The sequence below is a fragment of the Girardinichthys multiradiatus genome, chromosome 3, assembly GCF_021462225.1.
Source record: "Girardinichthys multiradiatus isolate DD_20200921_A chromosome 3, DD_fGirMul_XY1, whole genome shotgun sequence".
NCBI lineage: Eukaryota > Metazoa > Chordata > Actinopteri > Cyprinodontiformes > Goodeidae > Girardinichthys > Girardinichthys multiradiatus.
In genome coordinates, this window is record NC_061796.1 from 10,256,342 (window position 1) to 10,279,425 (window position 23,084).

The window sequence follows — 23,084 nt, forward strand, 5'->3', positions numbered from 1 at the left end:
CAAAATAATTCCCATGACTATAAAAAATAGACATTTGGTGCTTTTTTGATACTACAAGGACCATTTGGTTGACTTTGAGGGTGGATACTTCATCGAATTTTACATTTTTTTACAAGAACATCTTATGCTACTGTCTAGTAAATAAGAAGGAACTAAAACTCTTTCCTGGTAGTTGCTAGATGCCAAAGCACCAATCCACTGCTAACATGGATCATATGTACAGCTCACAATATATATATAAATACCGAATGTGCAACATTATTCCACGATACTGCCGCCAAAAATCAGATCCCTGCTGGTTTTTTTTCATTGTCTCCTTTTCGTGCCCCTTAGTTCTCTTTGATGACTGCTTTGCATTGGAAAACTTGACTCACCCCAGTCTCCGGACAAGCTTGGCAAACTCCAGCAGACAGGTGTCGACCGGCAGCCTCAGCTGGCCCTCTGCCATTGCCAGCTGGCAGTCTTCAAATGAATAATCTGTGATGGGTACCCCCAGGGCTCTGAGCACACCAGAGATGATGGGACCATGACAGGACAAATTAACAGTTTGCTTAAGGTATATGGTCTTGTTATGTGAAAGATTTAGGCTTTCATCACAAGCGTATGAAACCTTAAGTGATCACTGATCAAATCATCATGATTAGATACAGGCCATTAACAAATCAGTGGCTATCTGAGGGATCTTTCCTGGTTTTTGTGGTGATGCACAAACCACAATTAACTGAACAGAACAGAATAACTTCTCACATCTGTCAAAACAATAAATACATTTCACTTACGTAGCCATGACTCTTCTCACATTGACAGCAAAGAGAGCAGGATTCCTTTTTTCCTCCTCTGAGGGGATGTAAATGGGGAGGAACTGCACACAGACCAAAAATAAATGTTTTACATTCTAAGTGGACATACAGAACTAAATACAGATTTTTTTTTTTTTACTTTTGTTTTTATTACTTAAAGAACATTTGAAATTTAGTAAGCTATCGTTGACCATAAGAGAAGAACGCACACATAATAAATCGTACTTTGAAACATACCTCTATCACAAACTCATTATGTAACTGGCAGAGAGTAAGCCACAAGATTTTAAATCTGGAAGGCAGAAAGATAAAAATCATGAGTGACAAAATAAAGATCCATACAGCATTTTCTAAGATCTACATACATGGAAGAAAAGTTTATTAAGCTGAGCTATGAGCTTTGTTTTTCATTAAAGAGAGAGTTAGAGTTCAACAAACATGCAATTATATCATTTAACACAGCACAGGCCTAAGCGGTAGCAGTAAAACTGATTGATGAAAACATAGGCAGTGAAATATCCATCAGAAGTGCAGAAACATTTCTTCTCCCTGTTTGTAGCACCAGTTTTTCCTCACTGTTTTAGCCAAATTAACAGCAAAAAGTTTGTTTTGTGCAACGAACAATATCTGCAGTCTTCCGATCATTAACTTCATATATGTTACATGACTAAGTATTTAATAAGATATCAAAGACTTCGAGAGGACCGAAGGGCTTTTCAAGATAATACTGCTTTCCCCTCTCATAGGGAAAGTCTGAATAAGGTCCTGAAGTACAAATATGTACTATAATTGACTGGATGTCAGAACTGTAGTTTTTATTTTCTTCATTTATTTAACCAGGTAGGTTTTTAAGAACTGATTCTTATTTACAATAAGCTCTTGGGAAGGGACAAAAACAAGAGTAAATCCGGCAGAACATCATATTACACTTTTAAAATCTGAAATGAGTTTTATATGTTAAGGAGATTAGAAAATGGAAACATGCCTAAAAAAAACAAATGAAAGGCCACTGTGATAGTATTTAATCAGATCAAAAGATATTCTGTGCATTTTGCATCAATCAGAGAATAAGATTTAGTAACACATTTATTTAACTTAACCATTCCCCAACAAATCTCTTTCTAACTACATTGCAAGCATTCCATGAACCATATATAAATATTAATAGTTATTATAAGAAAACTATGTACTTACGCTCCTGGTCCTTGCCACGTCCATGTGATCGTGTCCTGTTAGAAACACATATATTAAAATTATTGGGCTAAATTCGGTTTAAGACAGATTTTACATTTCTCTAAAATAAAATATAAAAGCAACAAGAGGAATTGATTTTAAAATCATTCTTATGAAATTCTAAATGCTATGCTGTCATATTTTAAAATATTTTTCTAGTCCTGCAATTTATCTTAAGAATTGAGCAAAATACACTGCAGGGAATCAACAGCAACAAAAAAACAAAAACAAAAAAAAAACAAAAAAACAAAACAATATAAGATGAAGAGAAATGTGTCTTTTTGTAAAGGTTTAGCAATAAAATGGTATTTTATCACCAAAAAAACATGTTTGAGCCAATTTACCAATTTATTCGGGTAGCGGATAACAACAGGCTGCACTGGAACAGCTGGGATAAAGGCCCCTACAAGAGAAAAAAAGCAAAGTTTGAAAAGATAAAACGTTTTAGCTTAAAACTTGTAAAAATGTGTAAACTGAAGCATTGTGCTCAGTAATGAAATCTAACAGCTGAGGCCAAACATCAACCCTCTGGTATGAATCAACTATTGATCACCTTCCCCTTTTTTCTGTGGCTCCATAAATATCTAGGAAAAATGATCAAGTCACTTTGAGCACAGTGTAAATCTACATTCATTATTTTTGTAATTTCTGAAAAGTTAAATGGTTGGAGATACAATGTCAGCAACACAGAGAACATCAACTTAATGTTTTTTTATTAAAATAATAACGCCAATAGAACTTATGTGGGCTAAATAGACCAACAGAAGCATAAACACATGCACAAATCAGGCATAACATTATGATGAGCATCGGCACCCCGAGTGTAGAACCAGCATCGACTTGTTCGGCAATAGTAGCTCATCTGTTGGATCAGATGAGGGTAAATAAGCCGGAAATTTGTCCGTTTTTAAATCTGGACCCGTGTAGTGGCCGAGCTCAAAGGTCACTCAGCAGGGAAAGACACTCTTCATGTGCTGATGGATTAAAAACAAGCCTTGTATCAAGTGCAGCTTAGTGAACAAAGAGGTTCAACCAATAGACGGTCTGAGAGCAAACAGCTCTGACAGTCATTTGTTATGAGACAACTTTTCCTTTCAGTCACTGTGTGTGAGGCGGAGTAGATCTGTGGACACGATGCACACAAAGCATCTGAGATGTCGCCACAAACCGATCTCAAGAAGAACAGAAGAAGGAGGAAGCTGGTGCTTCAGCCAGCTTATTTCGGCCTACTAGAACATTGATATTTCACATCTTAAGACACTGCTAAAGTTCTAATCTGTCAGAAAGAAAGAAAGAAAAAGCCAAATACAAATCATCTGCCATGAACTCAGGTACTTTTCAAAAAACAGCATTGGTCATGAAATAAAACAAATAGGTTGGCTGACCTCTATAAGGGACAGAAATGCCTGACAATAGGTTACCTGGCTTAAAGGTGATGAGGCAGGACCTATTGGTGCATGTCCCCTCTGGAAAAATCATGATCTGAAAGCAAGAGTATTAAATTAATTAGTATTATACAGTATTTTCTCTCATCATCATCATCTCATATTACGTGAAACATTAGGGGTTTGTTTTAGCTATAATATTCACTGTGGTAAATGGGCATTACTAAGGTACAACATCATTACAGTTTGGTAAATCCACTAACATTAGGCCAGTCTCCTCCATTATGGGCTCTCCGCTTGATCTCCTCCACAGTCTTCTTTCTTGAGTTCTGGTCTGATCGGGATACAAACACTGGCCGGATGTATTTAATCAAAGCTAGAAGAGAAGAGCAATGGAGAAAACAGTTACCCAAGAAAACACTGGTGTTACTGCAACAAAGAAGAGCAAGGAGATCACGAATTTAAATTTCAAAAGCAAGAGTTTATGACCAAGAACAAAGGTGACATGAAAGCATGTCTGTATGTCAGTCAACTTGAAATTAGCCCCTTTACCCGCCGGAACTCTGTGCCTGCTGGGGACAACCCCCTGGTCGCCCGCCGGAACTCTGTTTTTGTCAGTTAGTGTGCAATGAATCTAAAATATATGAATGTTAAATTTTCATCATGACATTATGGAAAATAATGAACTTTATCACAATATGCTAATATTTTGAGAAGGACCTATATATCTAGTCAGTCAGTCATTTTCTACCGCTTATTCCATATTGGGTCGCGGGGAAGCTGGTGCCTATCTCCAGCATTCTATGGGCGAGAGGCGGGGTACACCCTGAACAGGTTGCCAGTCCATCGCAGGGCAACACACAAACAACTAAGCACACACTCATTCATACATCTAAGGACAATTTAGAGTTACCAATTAACCTAACAGGCATGTCTTTGGACTGTGGGAGGAAGCCAGAGTACCTGGTGAGAACCCACACATTCACAGGGAGAACATGTAAACTCCATGCAGAAAGACCCCCGGACGGGAATCGAACCCAGGACCTTCTTGCTGCAAGGCAACAGTGCTACCAACTGCGCCACCGTGCAGCCCAAAAAGGTCAACACCAAATCACTCCAATGAGCCACAGCCACCATGTGTGTATGTTTTTTATAAAATGCTTACTGGTATACAATTTTACAAGTCTGTAGTCCAATTAGATAAAAAGCAGGAACCTGGGAGAGTGTGACCTTTAATCATGGAAAATTCAGCAACCAGTTATATTTGACTAAGCACAGAGTCAACCTGCACACCTATCTTTGTAGCACATGGGGTAAAGTTACCTCAACTGAGTTTGCTATTTTAACCACAGCTATGAATGTTAGTAATGCATGTTCCTCAAAGACGATAACATGAGTTGTCAGTCAGATGAGGTTCACATGTGGATCACAAATTCATGAAAGATCTTAATTCCTTTTATAAATGCAGGCAGTAAGCACAAAGCTAAAATACATTTGGTTTAACCAACAGCTTCACAATGTGGTTCATACCTATTATTACAAACTCTACTTTATTACTTGTTATTGATACCAAACATAGTTGTTGGTATTTACAATCATACATAACAGCAGCATATAAGGGCCAATGTACATTTCAGCTTCTTGTTGAAATACCACCTAAACTATGGCTGCTCCTATATAGGCACTCCAGTCAGTTATTCTGTTTAGTTAGAATAACAAACAAGAAAAAAGAAAGTTTAATACAATTTCAATTTATAGCTGGAATGAGCAGTTTATTTGCATGCAAAAGCATTATTCAAGCCTTGATGCAATGTCAGTGGCAGCATAAATGTAAAAAATAAAAATAAAATAAAAAGGGGGGCAATAAATGAAATATACAATTGATTATTAGCTAATTAAGTATGATCTTTAAGGGGTAATTTGAATAAAAGTTAATCGAAACAAAAATATCTGAATGTATTATCCCAGCATTGTCTTTTAAATACTATTTTGGAGTGGAAAAAGACATTGGTTTTGTTTTATGTATAATCTTGATTGGTGTTAAACTGATTTGTTTAACCTGTCGTAGTACGGTGTATACAGTTGCTGGTCATAAAATTTATAAAAGTGAAAAGTTGTATATTATATTAATTACACACAGACTGATATATTTCAAATGTTATTTCTTTTAATTTTGATGAATATAATGGACAACTAATGAAAACCCCAAATTCAGTATCTCAGAAAATTAGAATATTACTTAAGACCAATAAAAAAAAAAAGTGTTTTTAGAAATGTTGGCCAACTGAAAAGTATGAACATGTACAGCACTCAATACTGAGATGGGGCTCCTTTTGCCTGAATTACTGCAGCAATGCGGCGTGGCATGTAGTCGATCATTCTCCGGCACTGCTCAGATGTTATGAGAGCCCAGGTTGGTCTGTTAGTGGCCTTCAGCTCTTCCTCCTCACAATATGCCCATAGATTTTCAATGGGGTTAAGGTCAGGTGAGTTTGCTGGCCAATTAAGAACAGAGATACCATGGTCCTTAAACCAGGTACTGGTAGCTTTGGCACCGTGTGCAGGGGCCAAGTTCTGTTGGAAAATAAAATCTGCATCTCCATAAAGTTTATCAGCAGCAGGAAGCATGAAGTGCTCTAAAACTTCCTGGTAGACGGCTGCGTTGACCTTGGACCTCAGAAAACACAGTGGACCAACACCAGCAGATGACATGGCACCCCAAACCATCACTGATGGTGGAAACTTTACGCTGGACCTCAAGCAACATGGATTCTGTGCCTCTCCTCTCTTCCTCCAGACTCTGGGACCTTGATTTCCAAAGAAAATGGTAAATTTACTTTCATCAGAAAACATGACTTTGGACCACTCAGCAGCAGTCCTTTTTATCTTTAGCCCAGGCAAGACGCTTCTGACGCCGTCTCTTGTTCAAGAGTGGCTTGACACAAGAAATGCGACAGCTGAAACCCATGTGTTGCATACGTCTGTGCGTGGTGGTTCCCCTTTGCACAGACGTGTGGTCTTAAAGCACTGACTCCAGCTGCAGTTCACTCTTTGTAAATCTCCCCCACATTTTTGAATGGGTTTTGTTTCACAACCCTCTCCAGGGTGCAGCTATCCCTATTGCTTGTACACTTTTTCTACCACATCTGTCCTTCATTTCGCCTCTATTAATGTGCTTGGACACAGAGCTTTTCGCAATGTTTTAATTTTCTGAGATACTGAATTTGGGGTTTTCATTAGTTGTCAGTTATAATCATCAAAATTAAAAGAATTAACACTTGAAATATATCGGTCTGTGTGTAATGAAAGATTAGAATACACTATTTGAATGAAATTACTGAAAAAATGTTTTTTTCTGATATTCTAATTTTATGACCAGCACCTGTATGTTGGTGCAGCTGCTGGACTTTCATATATAATTTTCCAGTGGAGTTGTCGGTGCTGGTCTATGGAGAGCCGTTTCATTCAAAATTAAATAAATAAATACTGATATTGATAAATTATTAAGAAATATTCCATGAAAGAAATAAATATCCACATGAAATAAAGCAAAATAATTATTTTAAAAGAAAATTTCATCTTATTTTATTTAATTCATTTCAAGATTTATTTAATTTACTTAAAAATTTATTTATTTATTTCATAATGCAGTTTTATTTTGTGACACTTTATTTTGTAAAGCTACTTAACGTATTTCAGTTACTTTATACTTTTTAACCCCGTTTTTCATTTTAATCTGTTTCTATTTCATGTTCTTATATTCAAATGAGGGGGTGGAGTTTTATCTGTGGGGCGGCGCTGGGACATCAGGTCCGAGCTCAGTTCGTGGCTGTGGCCGGCAGAAGACATGCTGCTGCCTGCCAGAAGACGGCAGCCAGGGGATTCTGCGAGGAATCCCCTGGCTACCTCCCCTGGCTCCGGCCGTAAAAATGTGCCACGGCGATTGTCGCTGTTTTTGTGGAAACCAATGCCGATTATCGGCAAACGGGATGTCATTATTGTTATAGGCTGCTACTTTTAAATGATGATGTCTTTATTAGTTTGTATTTAATAAACAGTGTTAGAGCCATAACATAAGGTGTCTGTATTTACTTGGATGGAAAATAAATAGCACTATGTGTGTGTATGACGTGCTGAAAAGATGATGAAGACCTATTGCACAAACAGCTTCCACAAAAACAGCGACAATCGCAGTGGCAGGGTTTTACGGCCGGAGCCAGGGGAGGGAGCCAGGGGATTCCTCGCAGAATCCCTCCGACATGCCGTCTTCTGGCAGGCAGCAGCATGCCACAAAATAAAACTGCATTATGAAATAAATAAATCTTTAAGTAAATTAAATCAATCTTTAAATAAATCTTGAAACAAATTAAATAAAATAAAATGAAATTTTCTTTTAACATAATTATTTTGCTTTATTTCATGGGGATATTTATTTCTTTCATGGAAAATTTATTAATAATGTATCAATAGCAGCATTTATTTATTTATTTAATTTTGAATGAAACGGCTCTCCATACATATCCCCATACATTCTTTGTTCCTCATACCGTTTCCTCTTTTTGATACGAACTAACTCCCATACAAAATCTACATTCCACCTAAACAAAGCATCACTGGCAACAGTGTTTTAGTACTGTTAGGGCTATTACGCCCAAGGTCATTTGTACCGGCAAGTTCCTAGAATCCATCCCAGTGCAGGTTGAGGGTAAAGTGATACAGACCCATGTGTAATGCAAGAACAAACCCAACTCAAGGTTTAAGAAGATGTAGCTGAGGTGAACAATAGTTAAAATGAGTAAAAGCAATTCCAGAGGCAATGCAGCATACGGATTACAAAACGTAACACTGCGGTTGTCGATTTTACTTCCCGGAGTCATACTTCACTCTTTAAAACTAAACAAAGCTTTCACAAAATGGAATAAAACAAAATCAAAAGATGTTCAAATAAGCTATTGGCAACAGCAAATGCATATTACACACAAAAGGATGCCAAGAGAAATATGGACTGGGTTAAAGATTCACATGGGTTGACATTCAAGCTTCAACACAACAAAATTGCAAACCAAATCTTCCATACAGGTTTGAGACACAGTAAAAAAAAAAAAAGTGATATTGCGATTGCAGAAGTTGAGAAAAAATGGAAGTAGAACTACAAGAAGAAAAGGCTGCTTGTGACTGAGTTTCCTACTGACAGGAAGGGATTAATGCTCTTTCCAAAAGACATTCTGCACACGTGACTGCAGCTGATCATGTCTCAACTCCTATTATGGGCTCCACATGCTTGGCAGGCACTGCTTCTTGGCTCCTTTTGCAAAGGCATAGGACACAAATTTAAGACAAGCCCTCTTATTTTAACTGTAAGGACGGAGTATTGCAGAGTCAAAATAAAGCTGTACAAAAAAAAACTAATTCATCTTAAATTGCATTTATTTAATACCTTACAACTGTACAGTCCACAAACCCAGCATACTGCATATTGTTGGTTCTGACACACATTGCTAGAAATACTATGCACCAATAGTGTCTTGTTTCAATCTTGCAATGCAAGCAAGTACCACTGTTTTAACTTGGCTGAGCTGCGCACAGCCTGGCGCTAACAATGTGGCAAATTGCTGACTTAGTCGACAGGGCTGGAGGAGGTGAAAGACTAAAATAAGACAAAAATTGACTACGTGTCCTGCTGGCAGGCATATATGATCCAATGGCAGCTAGAAGGGTACTTCTCAAGCAAGCCACTTAATAGGATCTGTTGTCAAAGTGGTGTGACTACAGACTGTGACTAAATATGCCTACCTAACATGTACATGTGCTTCACACTGTACACAGATACGTTTTATTACAATCTCTTGGTTTACGTTTGCAAAAATGAAATGAATAAGCGCAGGAGAAAAGAATCAGCTAAAATTTTGACTTTAAATAAAGCTGAGAGGAAGCAGGAGTTTTTCTAGGCGTAAGTAGAAAGGAGCCTTTTGGCATGTAAAAATTTGTCAACAATGACTGAAATTTATTTGGCCAGTTGAATACTTTCTAATAATGTTTAAATTAAAATTATAAATAAATCAAGGTTTTTAATCATTTTCACTTAACAGCACAACTTGGCTTAGAGCTTTCCAAAGCATAGGTAGTTCTTCACTGTTTGGCCAGTTTTCATTGTTTCCTTACAGCTTTTATGACTTTCTAGTAGCAAGTCTTATCATTTGTCAATATTTGTCCTGATAGTAGCAATGACTGCTCAGCATAAAGTCCACACCATCTTATCAGGAAAGTATGGTCATTGACAGCACAGGCAATCCAAATCAGCTTATTTCAAGAACTGACAAACAAAATGATGTAAATCTGTTAGAAATGTAAAGCAATACCTCATTTTGTGAAATCACCATAATAAAAATATTGCATAAGCTATTGTTTAGATATATTTGTGTTGGGTCATTGTTTTTCACATTTTTGTTGAATACCCACCTGTCAAACGTTTGCACACACCTTTATCATTAAGTGGTTTTGCATATTTTTATAACTTTCTACATTGCAGATACGTAGTAAAAACATCAAAACTATGAAGTAAAAATACACTGCACATCAATGCAAGCTGTGGCAAGAAGGTTTGCTGTGTCTGTCAGCGTAGTGTCCAGAGCCTGGAGGTACTACCAGGAGACAGGCCAGTACACCAGGAGACGTGGAGGAGGGTGTAGGAGGGCAACAACCCAGCAGCAGGTCCGCTACCTCCGCCTTTGTGCAAGGAGGAACAGGAGGAGCACTGCCAGAGCCCTGCAAAATGACCTCCAGCAGGCCACAAATGTGCATGTGTCTGCACAAACGGTTAGAAACTGACTCCATGAGGATGGTATGAGGGCCCGACATCCACAAATGGGGGATGTGCTCACAGCCCAACACCGTGCAGGTCGCTTGGCATTTGCCAGAGAACACCAAGATTGGCAAATTCATCACTGGCGCCCTGTGCTCTTCACAGATGAAAGCAGGTTCACACTGAGCACATGTGACAGACGTGACAGAGTCTGGAGACACCGTGGAGAGAGATCTGCTGCCTGCAACATCCTTCAGCAGGACCGGTTTGGCAGTGGGTCAGTAATGGCGTGGGGTGGCATTTCTTTGGAGGGCCGCATGGCCTCCTTGTGCTCGCCAGAGGAAGCCTGACTGCCATTAGGTACCGAGACATACCAGACATCCTCCACCAGAAGCTCACACAGCTCAACGTCCCAGCCTCCACCTGTCAGTGGATCAACAGCTTCCTGACGGACCGACAGCAGCAGGTGAGACTGGGGAGCATCTTCTCCCAATCCAGATCAATAAGTACTGGTGCCCCCCAGGGGTGTGTTCTATCCCCACTCCTCTTCTCTCTGTACACAAATGACTGCACCTCACCGGACTCGTCCGTGAAACTCCTGAAGTTTGCAGATGACACCACTTTCGTTGGTGTGATTCAGGACGGTGATGAGTCTGCATACAGACAGCAGGTGGATCGGCTGATACACTGGTGTTGTCAGAACTACCTTGAACTGAACCCACTCAAGACTGTGGAAATGGTGGTGGACTTTTGGAGAACACCACCCCATACATCCCCCTCACCATCCTCAACAACATTGTATCGGCCGTGGACCACTTCAGGTTCTTAGGAACCACCATCTCTGAGGACCTGAGATGGTCTTCACACATAGACACAGTTCAAAAGAAGGCCCAGCAGAGACTTTAATTCCTGAGGCAACTCAAGAAGTTCAACCTTCCACAGGAGCTGTTGGTCATTTTCTACACTGCCATCATTCAGTCTGTCCTGTCTTCATCCATCTCAGTGTGGTTCGGCTCATCCACAAAACAGGACAGGTCCAGACTGCAACGAATAATCAGGTCTGCAGAGAGAATAATCAGGGCTGACCTTCCCTCCATCCAGGACTTATACAGGTCTAGGGTCAAGAAAAGAGCTGCCAAAATCTCTGCAGACCCCACACACCCTGCACATAAACTGTTCAGAGCTTTACCTTGAGGCTGCCACTACAGAGCACTGTTTACTAAAATCAGCCGCCACAGAGACAGTTTCTTCCCCCAGGCTGTTTCTCTGATGAACATTTAATAGAATACAAAACAACAGCATACAGATGTTGCAAATGCACCTTTTCTATTAGATATGTATATATTGTACATTGTAAATTTGTATATTCTGTAATGCAAAAACAGAACAAAAGAGCAAAGTGTACTGGAGTCAAATTCCTTGTTTTTATGCACGAACTTGGCAATAAAGCTGATTCTGATCCTGAGATGAGATTCTCAGACCCCTTGTGAGACCATATGCTGGTGCGGTTGGCCCTGGGTTCCTCCTAATGCAGGACAATGCTAGACCTCAGGTGGCTGGAGTGTGTCAGCAGTTCCTGCAAGATGGAGACATTGAAGCTATGGACTGGCCCGCCCGTTCCCCAGACCTGAATCTGATTGATCACATCTGGAACATCATGTCTCGCTCCATCCACCAACGTCACATTGGACCACAGACTGTCCAGGAGTTGGTGGATGCTTTAGTCCAGGTCTGGGAGAAGATCCCTCAGGAGACCATCCGCCGTCTCATCAGGATCTTGCCCAGGCGTTGTAGGGAGGTCATACAGGCACATGGAGGCCACACACAATACTGAGCCTCATTTTGACTTGTTTTAAGGACATTACATGAAAGTTGGATCAGCCTGTAGTGTGTTTCTCCACTTTAATTTTGTGTGTGACTCCAAATCCAGGCCTCCATTGGTTAATACATTTGATTTCCATTGATGATATTTGTGTGATTTTGTTGTCAGCACATTCAACTTTGTACAGAACAAAGTATTCAATGAGAATATTTCATTCATTCAGATCTAGGATGTGTTATTTGAGTGTTCCCTTTATTTGTTTGAGCAGTGTATATAGAAAAATGTGGCAAACAAACAAATTGTGAATTAATTTAAAACATCTGTATTTTCAATTTTTCAAAAGAGTGCCCCCTTGCTGAGATTACTGCTTTGCACTCCAGGTCACCTGAAATGGTTTTCCAACAGTATTGAAGGAGTTTCCAGAGGTAGAAATAAAAGACAAACCATTGAATAAGAAGCGGTGTCCAAACTTTTGACTGGTAGTGTTATTACTGCTGTTTTTAATGGTAACAATAACAAACATAATTTAGCCTACATAATCATTTGATTTGTGTAGATGTTTTACTTACTTCCCCAAACCGGTATATCCTTGCTCTCAGCCTTCATGACTATCGAGGACATTGTCATTGTAACAGGGATGGCATCAAAGTAAGAGGAGTGGGGTGCCAGGGTGAGGATGGGTGCTTCTGCAGGCAGCGCTCGTTGCCCTTTCACAGTTATCCAATGAAAACCTCCCGCAAACCACATGATCCGCATGATCACTCTCAGGATGATGTCCACCAGTCTGTACAAAACAGTGGAGAAAAAGAGAAAATGGTTTTGAGAATTTGGTTTACAAATGAAAACCCAAATTCTGGTATGCATTTGTATTATACACCCCTAAACCAAATCTTTGATACAATTACAGCCGAACCTCTTTAAAAGCTATGTCTCTATCATGTTTGCACATCCAGAGACTTACATGTTTCCCTAAATCGCAAAACAGCTCAAGCTCAGTCAGACTGGTTGAAGGTCATCTGTCAACAGAAACTGTCGAGTCTATCCGCAAAATCTCAATTGGATTCAGCTCCGGAGTGACTGGGCGATACAAACTCCTCAACATGCCTTGATCTACAGAGCCATTAACACCCAAACCATAACACTACCTCCGGTGTGTTTTCCAAATGATGTGGCATGCTTTGGATAATAAGCTGTTCCATGACTTTTCCATACTTTTTTGTCATCATTCTGGTAGAGGTTGACTTTGGTTTCATCTGTCCAAAGAATGTTCTTCCAGAACTGCACTAACCTTTTTAGATGTTGTGTAGCAAAGTCCAATCTAGCTTTTCTATTCTTGAGGCTTATGAGTGGCTTGTGCCTTGCAGTGAATTTTCTGTGTTCACTTTCATGCAGTATTCTCTTTAAAGTACGCTTGGATATTACTATATCTACCTCACTGAGAGTGTTGTTCAATTGGTTGGCTGTTGTGAAGGAGTCTTTCTTCACCAGGGAAATTATTCTGCGATTATCCACCTCTGTTGCCTTACATGGACATCCAGGTCGTGTTGCATTGAGTTCACCAGTGCTTCCTTTCTTTCTCAAGATGTACCGCATTGTCGATTTTGCCACTCCTAATATGTAGCAACTTCTCGGATATTTTTTTCTGGTTTTGGCAGCCCTCTTAAGCCCGACACTAGGCCACGCCGTGTTTTTAGTGATCTATAAAACTAGGCAAAATTTCACCAATTTTGTTTTCTTAAATGTATCGCAAGAGGAGGCTTTAAACTTCACCAAACAATTTCCCATATAAGTTTTGAACAAATACCTTTTAGTGTTACAGCAACTTAAACACAGGTGATGACATTTTAAGGTCCCTCAGAAGTTGCTGACTCTAAACAAAGAAACGGTACAAAAGTACCTTTCTCTTTGCAGCACCCCACATATAGTTCTGGGCTGATCCCTCACCTTTCTCATGATCATTGATGCCCCAACGAGGTGAGATCATGCATGGAGCCCCAGACCGAGGTAGATTGACTGTCATCTTGAACTTCTTCCATTTTCTTATAATTGCACCAACAGTTGTTGCCTTCTCACCAAGCTGCTTGGCTATTTTCCTGTAGCCCATCCCAGCCTTGTGCAGGTCTATTATTTTATCCCTGATGTCCTTACGCAGCTCTCTGGTCTTGGCCATTGTGAAGAGGTTGGAGTTTGTTTCATTGAGTGTCTGGACAAGTGTCTTTTATACAGATAACGAGTTCAAACTGGTGCAGTTAATACAGATAATGAGCTGAGGAGGGCTTCTTAAACAAGAACTAACAGGCCTGTCAGAGCCGAAATTCTTAGCGGTTGTTAGGTGATCAAATAGTTATGTCTGGACCTAACTGTAGCTAATGGGACTTCTTATGGCTTTCAGAAATGTCTTTTTTCTTGCCACTTTTCAATAAAGGGCAGATTTGTGACTAATAGTTGTCCAATTGAAAAATTGTCTCACATGAACTGTGGATCTCTAGCAGCTCTTCCTATGTCACCGTGGCTGCTCTAAATCCTAGTCTCCATCCTGGCCTGACGGTGTAGATGGATGTCCAAGCCTTGGCATGTTTGTTAGTTGGTCTTCCACATTTTTCGTTTGTGGATGACAGATTTAATGTCCAAGGGCTAGACGTTTTAAGCTTGGGTTATTGTTTTATAACCTAACTCTAGATAAATCTTCCCCAAAATGTTTTCATTGACCCAACTGGTGTGATATGTGGTCTTACTATTGTTTGTTAAATAACATTCTCTGAAATAACCTTCAGGCATTTACAAAACAGCAGTATTTACACACCAAGATTAAATTACATACAGAATGGCTATTTACGATTTAAATGACTTCCAGAACGGTTTGACTGCCCTGGATTTTATTTAGCAATAAGTAAGGTTGCATACAAATGCGCAGCAGTTTTTGGATTTTTGTTTAGTGTTTTTTAGGCCGTGTATCATATTTTTTAAACTTCACAATTATGTTTTACCTTTTGTTGATCTTTCATGTAAAATCCTAATAAAAGACGAAGTTGTTTGTTGTAATGTGACAAAATCTGAAAAAGCTTAAGAGGTATGAATGCTTTTTAAAAAGGCACTGTAAAAAAACCATTATTTACACTTTAAAAAGAGAAAAAACTTTTGAACAGTAAAGCACCTACCTTCTCCAGAGGCACTGGGGTTCGACAGTGGTCTCGGAACGCCCCACTGACGCAATAAAGGCAAAAGGCCAAGCCAGTAGCATCATGAATGCTGCTATGAGTAGACGGATGGGGAATAGCGTCACCGTCATTAATGCAATCTGTTAAAGATTAAGAGGGGGAAAATAAGTGTTAATCAAATAACTATCACTATTAATCAAATCACTAGCAGACGTTTGTCTCATCTTTCCCAGCAGAAACTCAGACAATGGATCCAAAAATCCTCTAAAATGAGAGAAAACGTTGGTTATGCACCAATGTTTTAGATGTTCAAAACATTTTCTGTGTTAATTTTGGTTAGCTTTTATTTTACATCTACTATTAGCTATCTGCTGTAATTATTCAAACCTATCTCACAAAATTAGCATATCATTAAAAGGGTCTCTAAACGAGCAATGAACCTAATCATCTGAATCAACGAGTTAACTCTAAACACCTGCAAAAGATTCTTGAGGCCTTTAAAACTCCCAGCCTGGTTCATCACTCAAAACCCCAATCATGGGTAAGACTGCCGACCTGACTGCTGTCCAGAAGGCCACTATTGACACCCTCAAGCAAGAGGGTAAGACACAGAAAGAAATTTCTGAACGAATAGGCTGTTCCCAGAGTGCTGTATCAAGGCACCTCAGTGGGAAGGAAAACGTGTGGCAGAAAACGCTGCACAACGAGAAGAGGTGACTGGACCCTGAGGAAGATTGTGGAGAAGGGCCGATTCCAGACCTTGGGGGACCTGCGGAAGCAGTGGACTGAGTCTGGAGTAGAAACATCCAGAGCCACCGTGCACAGGCGTGTGCAGGAAATGGGCTACAGGTGCCGCATTCCCCAGGTCAAGCCACTTTTGAACCAGAAACAGCGGCAGAAGCGCCTGACCTGGGCTACAGAGAAGCAGCACTGGACTGTTGCTCAGTGGTCCAAAGTACTTTTTTCGGATGAAAGCAAATTCTGCATGTCATTCGGAAATCAAGGTGCCAGAGTCTGGAGGAAGACTGGGGAGAAGGAAATGCCAAAATGCCAGAAGTCCAGTGTCAAGTACCCACAGTCAGTGATGGTCTGGGGTGCCGTGTCAGCTGCTGGTGTTGGTCTACTGTGTTTTATCAAGGGCAGGGTCAATGCAGCTAGCTATCAGGAGATTTTGGAGCACTTCATGCTTCCATCTGCTGAAAAGCTTTATGGAGATGAAGATTTCATTTTTCAGCACAACCTGGCACCTGCTCACAGTGCCAAAACCACTGGTAAATAGTTTACTGACCATGGTATCACTGTGCTCAATTGGCCTGCCAACTCTCCTGACCTGAACCTCATAGAGAATCTGTGGGATATTGTGAAGAGAACGTTGAGAGACTCAAGACCCAACACTCTGGATGAGCTAAAGGCCGCTATCGAAGCATCCTGGACCTCCATAAGACCTCAGCAGTGCCACAGGCTGATTGCCTCCATGCCACGCCGCATTGAAGCAGTCATTTCTACAAAAGGATTCCCGACCAAGTATTGAGTGCATAACTGTACATGATTATTTGAAGGTTGACGTTTTTTGTATTAAAAACACTTTTCTTTTATTGCTCGGATGAAATATGCTAATTTTGTGAGATAGGAATTTTGGGTTTTCATGAGCTGTATGCCAAAATCATCCGTATTAAGACAATAAAAGACCTGAAATATTTCAGTTAGTGTGCAATGAATCTAAAATATATGAATGTTAAATTTTCATTATGACATTATGGAAAATAATTAACTTTATCACAATATGCTAATATTTTGAGAAGGACCTGTATATGAAAGAAATATAACATTAATCATTTGTAAAGCATGAATAAAAAGAATGAAGTGATGGTTTTGCAACGGTGTTTTAAAGTGAATGCTGAAAGCTGAAGAATGAAATGTGTAATACTGTGTAAAGTTTAAAACTGAGCAGATTAGGGAAAGAACTGAGGATGACAAGGAGTGACGAGAGCCAGCTGCATGCTGACAGCGACGGGAGGATGCGACTACAGACCAGCGTGGCTATTGGCATCTCCGAGGCTGAGAAGCAGAATCAGTAGGTCACAATGACCATGACTAAAGTATTGAGCAATGATCAAGAAGCTGAGCTGAATAGGTTGCGCAATAACTAAGAAGCCTAATAAGGGCCTGACCGGTGAAGGCATCAAGCGCTATAAAAACAATGCTGAGAGCAGAAACGGGGTTGTTTCCTCGCAGAAGACCAGGGAACAAGTTCGGACGGAGAAAATAAGCTTGGATGGAAAAGGAACAGAGACACAGCCCCACTGATCGACTGCATTAAAAAAGAGGATCAACCCGTGAGCCCAGAAAGGACTGTGCCTCAAAATTAAGAATCTGATTTAATCTAAAGCCTTTTTATCCAGACAACAGAAGTGAACTTGATCGGTGAACAGCTGATTGCTCTAAGTTTCAGGCTTCTGGAAGTCCTGAATCAACCTCATTTATGTCTCCGGGTTTCCTTCAACTCTTCAGCCTCTGGAAACTACTGTCTTTGGAGACAAATAACAACAAAGATCCTGTTTAACCATCAAAGCCTGGAGCATCAGTACCTGCCACTTAAAGGAAGAAAACTGAAGATTAAGTCGTATTCCCTTCAAGAAACCACTCGTTACCAGAATAATCTTCTCCATCAGATGCATGGATGAGCCTCCGTCTTCAAAGCCTCTTCAAACCCACTAGTTTCAGCATCAGGGAAAGACAGGTTGAGTTGATTGATTCATTTCTATTATTGAAATTATTTTGTGTTGCCGAATTTAAGCTGTTACTGACCCCTGCAAAAGCGTTACTAATTAAAGAAAGCATATGAAATTCTAGTTAAATCGTGGACATTCAGTTATTTGAGTCACCGTATTGTTGGTTTTTCATTGGTGGTAAAAAGTCTTGTTGCCTGGTTCTAAGATATTTTAGGAGGTTTTTATAGGTTGCCTTAGTCAAGTTTGTTAAAACAGCGCCCTTGGGGCTCATGCTGAGCTACTAAAATTGACCTAGCCCACATACCAAGAGCCAGTTGTAAATTAGGGAATGAGCAGCCGTGAACAAAAGTGACTGTCGAAGGTGTGGATGACTGCGAGAGGCTACTCGGTCGCCCGGACCTCCAGTTGAAGAAGGGCGAGACTTTTGGATGAAGGCTGTCAGAGGCTAGGCGAGTCATTTCCCGACACCAGCTTAAGCAGAACTTTCAGTAAACCTGCATAGTAAGACCTTTCAGGTTTAGGGAAGTCTGGAAGTTGGATGGAGAGCTGGATTGAGCAATCCCTTTAGACATGGGGAAGTAGGAGGGAGGGGTTAGCTCATCGGACAAAGAAAATTGTCATGGAAAGCTTAAAACGCTGTCAAGTCATTACCGTACCATCAAGGACCACAAAAATTAGAAGTGGTTCAGTCAGTGCTCCACAAAAGATCATTGTTAAGAGTTGTGCTCTATTTTTTCTTACTTTTCTTCATCTTTTTATGACGGGGTCATAATTTTGTCGGGTCCCATTGCTCAATAAGTTTAAAAATGTATACACAGACACCAACATCCATTGTATCCGTTTTGTCCTTCCTCCTGAGAGTTACTTTGCGGATGGCGGCAGCACTTAATTAGTAGACTGAACCACCACGCAAACAAATGTGAATTGACCATGAAACTCAACTTTTTGCTCTGATTGGATTTTCTGCTTGCTGTCTCTTATGTATGTTGCAATTAAGTGCTGTGCGTGTATTTAGGTTTTGTACTTTTTTGTTCCAGAATGTCTTTCTACAGGAGTATTCTTCCACTTCTCTTAACTTGGACCCTCCAAGTTTGCCTCCCTCTGCTCTTGCACCATTTGTGGCTTCAACACCGGCACCAGCTCCGACACAGCCAAAGCCCAGCACAATGCAACATGTGTCTCCTTGTCTTTGCACAGGAACCAAACCAACTAACATCCAAACACTGAGGCTTCATTAAACATTTAGACTGATGGTTTGCAGCGATAATTTAGCAACAGGACAGCCATCTGAAACACACATTGCATACATATTGTTGGGACCACAGCCATGGATTACAACATCAAGATGCAGTACAAACTTTTCTGGAACTTTCAAAATAAAGTGCATTAACCTACTTCCGGCACAGCCAGGGAAAGGGGTAATAGCGAACTTCCCATGATGCCACCGGCCGTATAAAACCCCCATTTTTCCAACAAATCAATCTCTTCCACACTGCTCCCCTGTGGGACTGGACAGGAGAGACAGCGCGCTAATGTCTCTTTGCTGGCAAACAGACATAACCTCTCAACTGGATCCAAGAGTGTCATACGATCACCAATCATATGCACTAAGTTAAGTACGAATGAATTGCTGTTCGTGTATCTGGTATTCATTCATGAACGGGGTAATTAAGGTACAATCGTTGCTTGACTTTCTCTCTGAGGTCTACAGAGATTAACTGTTTCCAGAGAGTTCCCAGCGCGACGCAGAGTGAAGCAGTTTCCCAAGGAAGGACAACGGCACCGCATCACCGTGGTTACAGCAGTTAACGTGCAGTGTGGTCAGCGGACAGAGCGAGCTGCTCCACACAACAGCTATGGAGGTTAGCTGTAACTAACCCTTTTACTCACAGAGCTTTCTTCAAACTTCGTCGTCACCCGGACAACTTTTCCTCAGCACGGTTCACATACGAGGTTAGGGTTTGGGCAGAGTGACAGAAGTGATAGTGAAGTGAAGTTAAGACAAACTTTATTTAAAGGGTGATTTTAAACATAGAAGATCGGCCATAACGCGCCATCCATGCTCATGTATTTCAACCCTTTTATTGACAGTATTTTTAAAGGTGTGTGTTTGATTCTGGTGCTAAACTATCAGCTTCCTTTGTTAGCTTTCACTGCTAACAAGCTAAGAACACGTGCTTGCCTGCTAAAGATAATCTACCCAGAAAGGTTGTTAGTTTTCAATCCAGTAAATAATATTTCCTAAACATTATTTTACTAAATTTGATAACTAAGTCAACACCATTAAGCCCTATTTCTCCAGAAAGTTTTGACTCTTTTCTAAAATACTCCCTTAATAATATTTCTTTAAATATTATTTTAATAAATAAAGGCAGCTAATGAGACCCCGTTGAGAATTAGTCATCCAGAAGGTTGGTTTTATTCAGCAGATCATTCTTAAAACATCAATTTATTAAAATTATATTTTATCTGATCTTGCATTGTGAAGGGTTGTCTAAACGTTTGCTGATTATTGCCTAAGTTAGTTCCAAGACCAACTTAACTTCACTTCCAGATTCTTCAAGATAATCCTTGGTTCTCAAACATAAACATTGCATGGTAATGTTGCATCACTCTTTTGGTCATGATTTTCAATCATCTTTAATCAACTTGTTTATATTGTACATAGCCCATTAGTCTTCGAAAGTTGAGCCGAGCCGAGCAGGTACTAATGGAAAAGGCCCATTGACGCCTACACCCGGTCTATTTCCTTAGTGGTTGAGATGCTACAGCTCATGACAGTGAGGGGAACATTATGTAATGGTAAAGAAAAACAAGTTCCTAAAAAAGGTGGTTAATTATAATCACAATATTAAGCAATTGTAAATTTAATATTTTCCTGAAATCGTGCCGTGCTATAATGCAAGGTAAATGGTTTAAAAATAATTACCATAATTTAAGGTTGCTGCAATTATGCCAATCTGACAGGATAATTACAAAATAAGAATTGTTCCATGAGTGCTATGTTTATAAATGAAACAGCATAAACTGTTTAACTCCAAACTGGAATGCATTCTGCATGCTTTTAGGCATTTTGGGGTGTTTTTTTTTTTTTCCTTAATTTGCTTCATGCGTGTTCAAATAATGTAAACATTTTGTTGGGAAGTCTGGGGCAAATCTGAAAACTAAAATAATTTTATAATCAAGTAAAAAAAAACAGAAAAGGAAAGACTCACATTGAGACACAAAACAAAAAAATGAAGAAAAACAATACATAAGTTAATACTCTGTGCGCCAAAATGATGAAAGCATAAATGTAAAATTACTTACACTTGATACGTTCATATATTGTTATTTAGCACCACTGAGTCCTTTGATAGCCTTCTGAAAGTTCTCAGTCTCTCAAATTGATTGTTAAGTACTTTAGGGCTGAAACAATTAGGGCTGAAATGATTCCTCGAATAACTATTACCTTAATTTATCAAATTTCTCGAGCCAAATTATCTGCCTCGAGGCTTAGTTAAATTGTGTTTTACTATTCAGCGCAAGGTGTCCCACCCAGATAGGTATTTGTGTTAGCTATTCTTTCACTTCCGCCAATGAGCTGTTGACCAGAGCTGACGCATGGACGCTAAGGGATATTAGCAGCTATGAGGGAGCAAGGCGAGGGGAAAGACGCGCCTCTAAGAAAGAGACTGACGGCGTCAAAAGTGTGGGATCACTTTAAACTAAACAGAAAATAAAACAGTGCAGTCCATGTATTCCAAAATGGATTTGGCATATCATAATAGAGTGTCCTCTATGCTGCAACACCTCAGCAAGAAACATCCGCTGCATACGCCGAGCTCCCAATGTTTATTTTCCCTTTGCAATCTGTGGTCATTAGTGAAGCATTTGACATGTTATACATTTACAAGGAAATACATTTTGGCAAATGTTATGTACCGTATTTTCCGCACTATAAGGCGCACTTAAAAAACTTTAATTTTTTCAAAAAATGACAGTGCGCCTTGTAATCCGGAGCGCCTTATATATGGATCAATTGGTTAATTGGTTGATCCATACTGGTTGTACACGGCGCTCTGTCAAAATGTTTCAGTACGACTGGTAAACTACAAAGCCGCACCGCTTGCAGCATTACGGCTACCGTAGTCAGGGGCATCGCCGAAGTAATAGCGGTAAACACCTGTACTGTGCTTACTCCTAGTCCAACACCACTTGTGTGTGTATAACGTTTGAATGTACTGTTGCAGGAATTGCCTGAACTATATGTGATTAGAAGCTCAGTGTGTGGGGTGTATGTTTTGTGTGTGTGTATGGAAGATGTTGACATTACTCCTCCGGACAGAGGTGGCGCTGTGTGCTGCCGTAGCTGAGAATCAAGAGTGAAGGAGTGACGTCGGTATTATTGTGTGTGTGGGGTGGGTAGAGATGGCGACCGGAGCAGCGGTGTATGAGTCTGTAAGCCCTGTGTTTTTACGTGCTACAAAGTCATTAAAAAGAACCCCGAATCTCGTCAACAACTCAGTGTTTTGATGCTGTTTCTTCATGCTCAACTCAGCAACGTATGAGTGAGGGAGTTAACCCCGAGGAAACTAGTAACTTTGGCCCTGGAGAAAGCGTCTCCCCTGTGTCATTAGACTACGGTCAGGGGACAGAAACAGGAAAGGTTAACAGTACTAACGTTTGATTTAGTGCATCAAACAGTTTCTTTTACGTGTTTACTGAATCAGGGAAAAGTTCCCTTTCACCTTTTAACTAACGTTTGATTTCAACTTCAACTTCATAGACTCCAATGCATTCCTAACGTGCGGTTGGCTCTATTCAATAGAATTCTATGTAGAGGAGACCTTACCATGAGAGTGAATGGAGTTATCAGAACGCTGGTTTGTAGTGTATTAATAAAGTTTGACTGACTGACTTATCTGACTGTTTTGTTGACATTCTCTTTAGCACAGCTCCATCTAGTGGATGCATAACGCAACCCCAGTCAAACGTTTGACTGCAGTAGCTTCTATTCTATGCGCCTTATAATCCGGTGCGCCCTATATATGAAAACAGTTCTAAAATAGGCCATTCATTGAAGGTGCGCCTTATAATCCGGTGCGCCTTATAGTGCAGAAAATACGGTACTCGTAGAATAAGAAGAGTAATGACATTATTCATATTGGCT

At 40.1% G+C, this 23,084-nt stretch overlaps 1 protein-coding gene across 1 annotated transcript in view; it reads right to left on the minus strand.

Annotated features, from left to right (window-relative positions):
* LOC124866053 (lysophosphatidylcholine acyltransferase 1) overlaps positions 1–23,084 on the minus strand; it is a 35,345-nt gene that overhangs the window by 5,500 nt on the left and 6,761 nt on the right. Inside the window, exons 2-10 of the mRNA XM_047361688.1 lie at positions 15,201–15,340; positions 12,612–12,826; positions 3,682–3,794; positions 3,455–3,515; positions 2,378–2,436; positions 1,995–2,029; positions 1,038–1,092; positions 780–862; positions 375–500 (exon numbers count right to left, since the gene is read on the minus strand). Of these exons, the coding sequence (XP_047217644.1) occupies positions 375–500; positions 780–862; positions 1,038–1,092; positions 1,995–2,029; positions 2,378–2,436; positions 3,455–3,515; positions 3,682–3,794; positions 12,612–12,826; positions 15,201–15,340 (887 nt within the window). The remainder of the gene's footprint in view (positions 1–374; positions 501–779; positions 863–1,037; positions 1,093–1,994; positions 2,030–2,377; positions 2,437–3,454; positions 3,516–3,681; positions 3,795–12,611; positions 12,827–15,200; positions 15,341–23,084) is intronic.